Source organism: Erithacus rubecula (genome assembly GCF_903797595.1).
Source record: "Erithacus rubecula genome assembly, chromosome: 3".
Classification (NCBI taxonomy): domain Eukaryota; kingdom Metazoa; phylum Chordata; class Aves; order Passeriformes; family Muscicapidae; genus Erithacus; species Erithacus rubecula.
This window is the reverse complement of record NC_136689.1, coordinates 120,616,417-120,626,611: the sequence shown is the minus strand read 5'-3', so window position 1 is coordinate 120,626,611 and position 10,195 is coordinate 120,616,417. Positions and strand designations below refer to the sequence as shown.

At 41.4% G+C, this 10,195-nt stretch overlaps 1 protein-coding gene across 1 annotated transcript; it reads right to left on the bottom strand.

The window, feature by feature from the left end:
- Positions 1 to 4,668: 4,668 nt before the first annotated feature.
- On the bottom strand, positions 4,669 to 9,755 carry LOC306799287 (fatty acid-binding protein 5). The gene is made up of 4 exons (XM_079300086.1): positions 9,526 to 9,755; positions 6,701 to 6,873; positions 5,644 to 5,748; positions 4,669 to 5,509 (listed from the first exon to the last, which is right to left on the bottom strand). The coding sequence occupies exons 1-4, from the start codon at positions 9,599 to 9,601 to the stop codon at positions 5,459 to 5,461; spliced, it is 405 nt and encodes a 134-aa protein (XP_079156212.1). The 5' UTR covers positions 9,602 to 9,755; the 3' UTR covers positions 4,669 to 5,458.
- Positions 9,756 to 10,195: the final 440 nt, after the last annotated feature.

The window sequence follows — 10,195 nt, the reverse complement described above, 5'->3', positions numbered from 1 at the left end:
ACAAGATACACATATTCTTATCTTTCTTAATCCCTGTTCCAGTTTACCACAACATGTTCAGAATGGATGTTCAGAATCTGAGTGACCTGGTAATCTTAAAAACAGGGAAAAAAGAATAATCTTTATGAAGAAAGTGAGCATACAGAAGGATAATGCTCGGGCTCAGATAAGCATGGACTGTGTTGTGCTAACAAGAGGAAAGAGGAGTTAAGGCATCTGTGATTTCTGTTCTATTCAATTGGCTTCCTTTCCTCTGTCACAGTTTCAGAAATGCAGCCAACTGTTAAGCTAGTCCTTTACAAAAGGACCATGTTCCATGAAGTGGGCAATAAGAATACAATTATTCAGAGAAATGCACCCTGAATTTTCATTCTGCGTCTCACCAAAAGAAAAATATAAACATCAAAGAATAGAAATGTCTCATTTTCTGAACTTTATTTATGTGAAATCTGGGCAGAGCAAGGCAGTTTAGGAGAATAAGATGAGAAAATAGAAAGGACTCAGAGCAAATCCCAGTGTCAAATACTGCTTTACACAGCTTAAGAGATAGTATTAATATTTTGCATTAATTACATTACACAATAAAATAGGAAACATTCCTACTGGTATACTCTACTGCTACTTACAGAAATAAATTGCCATAACAAGGGTTGGCCATAATTTCTAGAGTGAAGAGTCAGTCCAAGTTGCCTACAGCTCAATTTACCATGAACCCAAGGAGCCTTTGTACTCTAGGAGTTTCCAGAAACTCCCTGTCATGGACTCTCTGATCTCAGTTCAAGGTTTCTCTTGAGGTCAAGCCATGCAAGCTGTGCTATTCTGTATATTTTTGAATTTGCTGATCACCATACAGAAGACCATGCCCCAGACATTCAAGCCACAGAACAAGAATGCCCCTAGGGCATTCAGCAGCAGCTCACTGCCTTCCCAGCTTTAAAATTACACTCAGTCCCTCAGTTTTCTGTTGGACACTTGCACTGCACAATGAGCTCACCCTTAGCTAACATCTTTTCTGAAGGTGGACTCAATCATTTCAAGCAGGAATTCTCAAGGGAACCAGATGCTCTGCCTAGGGGAGCAAAAAGTCCAGTCCTAGATAAGTGGTATGCATGGTCTGCAGACTGGGATATTTGTCTTCTGGTGCTTCATTTCAGAGTGCACATCTGTGATTAATGACAAACATGTTATTTATTTTGAAGTGTCAACAATACTATTTGGGATTCATCAGAGTTCATAGGACATTATCTGAAACTAGGTTCTAGGTTACATATGTTGCAGAAACTTTACATTTCTTCTGAAACTGTAATGAACTTCACATATAAATATATTCAGAATATAATTAAGACCACCTGGTAGAGGGAATTGATTTTGAAAACATTTTTGCTGGAAAGGAAACCAAATTCACTCTTGGGAGCAGGGTCCCTCACAGTGCTTCCTTTTCCTCTGAAATAATAGTATGAAGTAAAACCATTCTGGGAAGTGTCAACAAAAACTTAATTTGATGTACAAGGGCTGAAAAGCCAAAGCTAGAAGAACCATGGGACAAAACTGTGTTTACACAGATGCTGGATTTTCTCCAAAACCTAAGAAAATAGTGCTAAATCCTCTCAGGGCTGAACAATGGGACTGAAATTAGGCATCAAAGAATAATTAATATATGTTAACTTGCTCCCACCCACTCTCACACTGGGGCTTTTTTTCCCTACAGTTACAAATAATCAACATAGTGCAAAGGTTTCTAATCCATTCATTGTGTCAGCACATACTCAGGCAGAGAAGGAATCACCAACAAAGCTCTGAGTGGAACTGGTCTGCATTATTGCTTTATTTCTGTTAAACCATTTTATGTAGAATATAAACAATACAGCAGTTTCTTCATAGAAATTAGTTTTAAATGTGAATTTTTGTGTGAAGTCTGCAGATATCTGAGTTGGAGACTGATGCTCTGATGACCAGCTCAGGCACAGACAGACACCCCAGGCTGAGCTGAACTGGGGCTTCTGGGCAGAGACCCAGATCTCCCTTAGGACCCTAAAAAATATTTACAGGGCACTTATTTTCAGCATCTGACCTTAATACGAGTTACTTTGAATAGATTGCTTTATGAAGAATTATGTAGAAATAGATAAGGTGGTTTATACAATACTGGATTTTTAAGTCTTAACCTAAAAAAAAATAATAATAACAAGGATGCCTATTCAGTGATTAATTTGCTTTTCAGCTGTTTGAGACTGTTAATATAGCCTAAGTGGCCAATGGCAGAGCAAAATTGTCTTCTTACACTTGATCTTCACACCTGAAAAAATAAGCACTTTTTTTTCTGGACAGCTGACAGCCATCAGTGGAACCATATCCTCAGAAAACTGAGATGTTTACTACCACTGACTTTGTTTTTTAAAAAAACTTTGATCTGGAGAGCATGTGTGAGGTAGAAAAGGGAAAGGAAGAGGAAGAGCCAGTATTAATTGCAGAGATTGCAGGCAGAGTAGGATAACAATTTTGAAATAAATCATAAAACCAAACCATAACAGGAAAATCCTTAATAGTCTGAGCATTATACAGAGCCAGAACACTTTCCACAAAGCACAGTACCATTTCATTGGTATTCCTGGAAAGCTCAAACAAGAGACTTCCCTAATGTGGTGGACTATCAGATCTAAATTACTAAACAACTTCATTTTCTACTCCTTTATTCCACTTCACTACCAAAAAACCTCTACCTACCCACCCACTCACCAACAAACAAACACATGAACAGCAGCCTCTTCCTTGTAAACAGCAGAACCACACCAGTTGGAGCAGACAGATTTAAACATGTAAATTGGACATTGCTGTGACTTCAAATTAACACATTTTGGACATGGAAACTGCTTCTCTTTGAGCAAGTTCTACTTGCAGCTTCATTTGCTAAACATGATTCTTCCATCCCTCCAAAATATTTCAAAAAACATACACTAAAATGTCACAACAAAACTTGTTTCCTTATTTATTTCTTTAGCATTGTAAAGCAGCCCTAGCTGGGTAATGCACAGCTTCTTTTTTTTCAGTTCTACTTAGAAATGCAATTTTCTGCTTTCTTATGTGATAGACTGAACTACAGTTATGCACATGTCAGGACAATTGTTTATTTTGCACTGATGAAAATAATGAATATTGTGCATATAAATTAATGAAGAGCGAAGCTTTTTTCTAATATAATAATTAATAGGAGGAAATTGGAAACTAAATATATTTTGAAGTCTTAAGCATTATAAATCTTGGCTTGCAGAACTATAAAACAATTGTCATTAGTTGTATATATGTTGTATGTATGGTAGTTCTGGGTCACAGTACACTTATATTGAAGTTACTGATAACTGAGGCTGGAGCTAACATCAAAATAAAGCAAATAAGCATGTGAGACTAAGCAGTTCTGGAGAATTAGCTCTAAGGAATTCCAGTTTCCTCTTGATCTACCTCCTACCATTGGCCTGCTTCCATGCCTAAGACAACTTCCTAGGTGTGCCAAGAGACCTTGTTATGTTTTTCTTCCATTTAATGTCAGAGTGTCACTTCCATGTGCAGTCTTTCCATCACCAATGTACTTTAATGGTCCATCTCCTCATCAGGCCACCTATTTTCATGACATTTGTGGAAGAATAGTTATCTTTGGCAGCTCTAGCCTCTATTTCACATGTGGCTGAATTTGGAGAGTAGATATGCAGACTTTACAAGCCTTGTTTCCAAAGGAAATCACTCTAAAAAGATACTCTTCTGCCTTTTGTTTTACAAGAAATGATCTCATTGCAATGAAAACGGATGTCCTATAAAAGACTTTGGACTGTTTTTCCATTCTAATGAAAGATAAACAATTAACACTACCCAGGATAGGAGTAAACAAGCAGGGCTAAGTGATAGACCAGTGACCTCACAGAAGGCTTAATGCCCTGTTGAATGCCCTGTCTCTTTAGGAAGGGAGGCAGGATTTTCATATCATGCCTTTTTCACATCATGCCTGATGCTGGTTAGTGCATTTCTGACCTGAAATTTAGTAGTTCCCTTATCAGCTCAGTGTGTTTTCCACATTACTTCTATGGGCAGATTCCTTCTATTTCTAATGTCTGTATGAGAATATTCCCTCTATCTCTTGGGCTCATATTAAAATGAGGAAAAATACTAGTAGAAAATAATGTGAAAAATGACAATGCAAAAAGATGCAAAGAAACTCTAAGAAATATTCTCCCAGCAAGAAATGCTTTCAGATTATAGAGGTAAAGGGGATGACATCATAGACATAAAATTATGAAAAAGATAAATGCTCCAAAATTACAGAAAAAGGCACATCCCTTGGTTAGCAAAATGAACACAAAATTACAGATTTTTCTACTTGAGTAAGCTCAAGTGCATGATACATGCACTAGGGAACTGAAATCTCAGAACTAAAAATCAATTCTGCAATAACAGATGCAGCAAACAGGACCTGTGCAATTGCATGATCCCCCAGGCTCCTGAATTCATGGAAACCTTCCTGTCACCAAATGGTTTCACTTTCAGGACATGCTTGTCTGGTATCACAGAAATTCCCCTTTTAATTTTTAATTTTTCTCTTATCTGACATCTCTTTGGCAGAATAGTAGCATTATAGGCTCTGTTTCCCAACCAGTGTAAAAGTAACACTCAAGACACTGATATTTCTGATTATTTATTATGGCACTTCAAAGCATATAAACTCCATTGCTAGGTGTTTCAAACAAGTTAAAAAAAAAAAAAAAAAAAAAAAAAAAAAAAGAGGTTTTAGGTTTTAGGCAGTATTTCAGCACATTTTGGTTAAAAACTTTTAGAATGTTACTAGACATGGAATAAGTTTTGCTAGGAAAAGACTTCTTAAAATAAGGCTTCCTTTCAAGAAAGTGTGCATGTGCTTGCTTAGATTGATCATTTACATTGGCTTACTGATGTATATATGTATGTTGTGATTAAGAAAACTGTGGGTTTGAAACAAGAAACCAAACTGACCTCTAATTAAACACCAATTTAGCTTCTCACATTTATACCCACCCAATTCTATTTACTTTGTAACATGGAAATTAGAAAAAATATTCAAAGTTTGGCCTGTGGGGTTGTTCCAATTTCAAATTTTACTGTCTTAGAAATTAGGGGTGTTTGTGCTATATTGGCTTGTTTTGTGCTGAAGGCAGATTGTAGTAGAGCCTAAAACCAAATCAGATTTTTTTGAAACCTCACAAAATTCCACTATAGTAACAACATTTCACTTCATATATTCAATAATTTTATTTAATAGCCTAAGTTCAGAATAGTTACATAATAGTTACATCACGGCCTTTAAAAAGAATTGCACTCAGCTACTCAGTCCATTGAAATACTAGAAAACAGGGAAAAGGAAAATATGGAGTGAAAGGAGCTCTGTCCACTGAACTGAGTTGTTTGTAGCAAGTTCCTACTGAACCTGAAGGTGTCCTCATGCTTTCTGGTAGACTCTAACACACTTGACACCATTCATGTCACATTCCTAGAAGATAAAGAGATGGATTTATTAATTTACCACTCAGTGCAGACAAAAAGGGGAAAAAAGACACATTAAGAGTTACATTTCAGGCTACCAACCAGCAGCACTTGGGGATCAGAAAGTGGGACTGAACTCACCACCACCAACTGTCCATCCACCAGCTTCCTTGTTATTGTGGTCTTCTTGCCATCCCATTCCTGCTCTTGAATCAATGACCCATCATCTTTTAAGCTGACAAGGGTCTGAAAGAAGAACTTGAACGTCAGTATTTTCTCCATGACATCTGGGCAGCACTGAGGCTTTTCAACACCTTATTCCAAATGAAAGATTCCCACCCCAGCTCACTCAATAATAATTTTATTATTGACATTGACAAAGCCAGAAATTATCTTAAACATTTTATTAATCCTCTTCTTACAGAAACTAACTCACTGCTCTGACACATTTCTGCATCAGACAGACCTTTGACAGTATCCACAATCCCAAATAACAGGCAGAAGATGTTTTCTGTTCATCTTTGTTACATGGGCTTTGAGCTTTTGTGTAGCATTTATCTGGTCTTGCAGATCAGTAATAGATGAACTGAACCTGTGTGGCTGGAAGGAGGGAGGTGATAAACAAAGAGCACTCACATGAGAAAATGTGATGTATCCTTTGTGTTTCACCTCCTTTGGGATAAATATTCTCCCCACTAGGTGCAAGGAGAAACTCTGCCTTCTAAAACTGGAGTTCAGTGATTCAGTGTAATTCACATGGCTGCCTTGCTGTCTGTGATCCCACCCCACACTGAACCAGGCTCCCTTGTTATGCAAATATGAGATAGAGCAGAAAGGTTAACCCTAGGGCTGAATTGCCTCTGATTAAACATCAATGGCATTTTTTTTCCACAGGCTTCAAATGAAGTGGCATTTGGCTTTAACAGGGATTTAGAGGTCTGTTAGTTTTACTGAAAAAGTGCTTCTGCTACAAAATGAAAACAGCAAAATACACAAGACTATTGATTTCAGCATTCTCCCTCTTTGGAATTTGCTTAATCCATGTTTAAAAAAATATGTCAATGAGACTTACAGAGACAACTGCTCATCAAATAAACCATTGTTAGTGTGGATGGCAAAACTTATTTTAGAATAGCACCTCCCTCTGTAAAACACCCAAAGAATTGCCTTTTTTCAACAGAAAGTCAAGTATACTGACCTGAGTTTTCCTGCCATCTAATGTATTTTCCTCAAATTTCTCACCAAGCTTGAAGCTGAACTGTGAAGTTTTGAAGGTGCTTTCTGTTTTTATGGTGATTGTGTCCCCATCCTTAATAATGTAAACATCTGGTTTGGCCATGCTTCCCATTTTTCTCATAGCCATACCCACACCTGCAAGGCGAGAGGCACAGAGTGTCACAAAGTCAGTTAAACCCTGGGGCTTAGGGCCACACAAGAATTCAAATACCTAATTCCCATTTAATTAGGCACTTTAAGTACACTTGAGAATCAAAGCTCAAGAGCCACAAAGAAAGAGGATGTTTTAAATTTTCCACTGATGAGGAAGGAAAAAAGCTTATTTGCAGAGTTACTCTTTTGTTTCCTCAGAGAGCTAAAGTTAAATTTATTTTGCCCTCTAGAGGATTTGTAAAACTCAAACTCAGCACTGATATTTTTTTCAAACAGAAATAAATGGCAAACAGGAAAATAAATACAAAAGTTTAAACTAAAATTAAATTATTCTCTTCAAATTCTGAACACTTTAAAAATTCTACAAATTATTTTTTATTGACAGATTAATCCACTTCATTGAAACTTACTCAGTAAATACCCTTCTATTAATTTGTACACCATTGAAAACATGCCATTTCAAATTACATTTCATATTTTGCATCCTGTGTTTAGGATTATCATATCATAAAATCATCATGTTTAGGAAAATCATTATCATAAAAATAGTGCTTACACACGCTAAAGAAAAAGAAATGGAGAAATGAGCAAAATGAGCAATTTGCAAATGGCTGAAAATTCCTTATGTGGAGACAGCAGCCCTCTAAACTCTTCAGATTCACCCTGCTTCAGCCCCTGCATTGTTTGGGGGGTTTGCTTGAATCTTTTTGATCTGGAGAATGAAAACACAAATAAGAGGGCAGCCAGCAACAAACATGAATCCATCAAAGTGGTAAGTGCATATTTGAACCACAAATTGATATGCAACCAAAGGTGGCAGAAAGTAGCACCAAGTCATTGAATGCCTGGGTTCTGCAACTGGTGTAGTTCAAAAATGTTGTCAAGTATCAGCACAGCACTCCCCTGGTATGTGGAGGTAAGGGTTGAGTCCTCAAGAGGTAAGTAAACTACTTTCCAGACACTGCTTCTCCAGACACAAATGAGATTCCAGGACTGAGCCTCAAGCTTGAATTCACAGAGAAAAAACAGTTCTCTTCAGTCCAGCTTTTCTGATCAGAACTGGAAATTATTGCCACAGTGACCTCCACACACATTCTGTTGCTGTAGTCCAGGCCAGAGTAATCAGGGAAATATTTGATCAGCTACAGCTTGGGATCCAACTAAACAGAGATGAGCTGCATGTCATCCATATGGCAAGAAGTGAAATTCCAACTTCTTTGTCCTCAAGTGTTCTTTTACAGAGAATGAGCAGAATCTTCGTGATCTCATTTATGGTGCATCAATAGGATCAAAGGCAGAGAGTTTCACAAGTAGCCAGCAAGGGTGAAATCCAGTAAATGACTGGCTCCTGAATTGTGACTTGGTATAAATTTAATTGTCTAAATTGTAAATGTAAAATGGAAAAGTGCCTGGTTTATGATTTCAATCTAAAACCAAACAACAGTCTGTTGCTGCCTACACATGGGAGGTGCTCTGCAGTTGCAGCACCTAATTTCTACTTTGAAGTGGCAACTTGGCACACACCTAGGTCTGGCCATTGGACATAAGCATCAAGGCATCCTAATCCATGGCTCAACCAAGCTGAGCTTAAAATTCTTGAATTTCCTCCAAAGACTTCAGTCCAAAAGGTTTCCTCATATGATACCTATCACATACTGACAGGCCTCCCAAAATGTAATTACAGCCACCACTGTCTACAGAGCGCAAATGCAGAAATGCTTTTTGTATTTTGTATGAAGAACACAAGACCTAAATTCCTTCTTCTCCTCCCTCTAAAGGCTACATCTTCTGCCTCTTGAGAAAATATCATGGCTTTCATCTGTGAATAAATTGCAGAAAATAACAGCTCCTGGGCCACACAGACACTGCCTGCTATCTATCACCTGTCAGCCGGGATGCTCACAAGGAAAAGGGTAAATTGGAATGTGCAGATGAGGCTCCTGATCTGTTAGGTGTGCTCTTCATCCGGTAACTTCGTGTTACAAAATGTAGGGCAACCTGGACACAGGGATAACAAGCCCGGACCATCCCCCTGTGATAAGGGTGCTACCACCCGCAGAAGAACACGGGCAAATAGCCTCCGGCAGGGCAGGAGGTTACCCAGAGGCAGCTGATCCAGTTTGGGTTAGTGGGGAGGAGACACCCAAGGTGACTCCGGGGGAGGCAGCCGCGGCTCAGCAGGTCTGTGTGCGGCTGCCCCAGGCGGGCGAACCGGCCCGGCCCGGCATTACCGGCAGGGAGGGGCCGCCCGAGCGCAGCCGGCCCCGGCACCAGCCGGGCTAATCCCGGGCGCTGCGGAGGGAGCGGCGGCGAGGGCGCAGCGCTGCGCGGCGGGAAGGGGCCGGCACCAGCCTCTCAGCAATTCCCATGCACAAAGGGTCGCTGACATCTTTAGGGGCGGCAGCTCTCCCGCTCTGCCGGCCAGCGCTGCATCCCAGAGAATCCCGGCATCGCCCCCGCAGCCGCCGCCCACCCGCGGCTCACGGCCGCGCCGCATCCCTGCATCCCGGCTCCGGCACCGCGCTCCCCGCAGACCTTGGACAGAGCCTCGCCGGCCGGCGGCCGCAGCACATCCCCGGGCGGCAACCCGGCATCCATCCCTCCCTCCCGGGGCGGGGAGCCGCCGCTTCTTACCCAGCTCCTTCATGTACTCCTCGAAGCCCTCGCTGGAGACGAGGCACCATTTACCCAGGAGCGCGTCGATGGCCATGGCGGCGGCACTGGAGCTGGCGGCGTCCCTGCAGAAACGTGGAGGCAGAAGGACGGGCTGCAGCGAGGCCGGGCCGCCTTTATAGCCGGACCGGCAACATGTGCTGCCGGGAAGAGCCAATGGGGCTCCCGCCGCGCCCCGGCCCCTTCCCCGCCGAGCCCCCGCCCGGAGAGTCCCGCCCGCGGCGGCGGCGACAAGAGCGGGCACGCCGCGGCACTGCCCGCCCTCCGCCCGCACACACGGGCACGAACACACTCACTCACACTCACACAGACAGACAGACACACAGACACTCACAGACACAGACAGACACACACACACACAGAGACACTCACACAGACACTCACACAGACACACAGACAGACACACAGACACACAGACAGACACACAGACACTCACACAGACAGACAGACACACACACACACACACACACAGACACTCACACAGACAGACATTCACACTCGCACAGACAGATGCTCACACACTCACAGACAGACACAGACACATGCACCCACTCACAGACAGACACACTCAGAACACACTCACAGGCACAGACACACAGATACACAGACACACAGGCAGACACACACACAC

Excerpts from the sequence above, each read along its gene's own strand:
- LOC306799287 (XM_079300086.1), bottom strand. The coding sequence starts at position 9,601 with ATGGCCATCGACGCGCTCCTGGGTAAATGGTGCCTCGTCTCCAGCGAG. Across the intron at positions 5,749-6,700 it reads TAGATGGCAGGAAAACTCAG|ACCCTTGTCAGCTTAAAAGA; the intron begins GTCAGTATACTT and ends TTCTTCTTTCAG. Across the intron at positions 5,510-5,643 it reads TGGATGGACAGTTGGTGGTG|GAATGTGACATGAATGGTGT; the intron begins GTGAGTTCAGTC and ends TTTATCTTCTAG.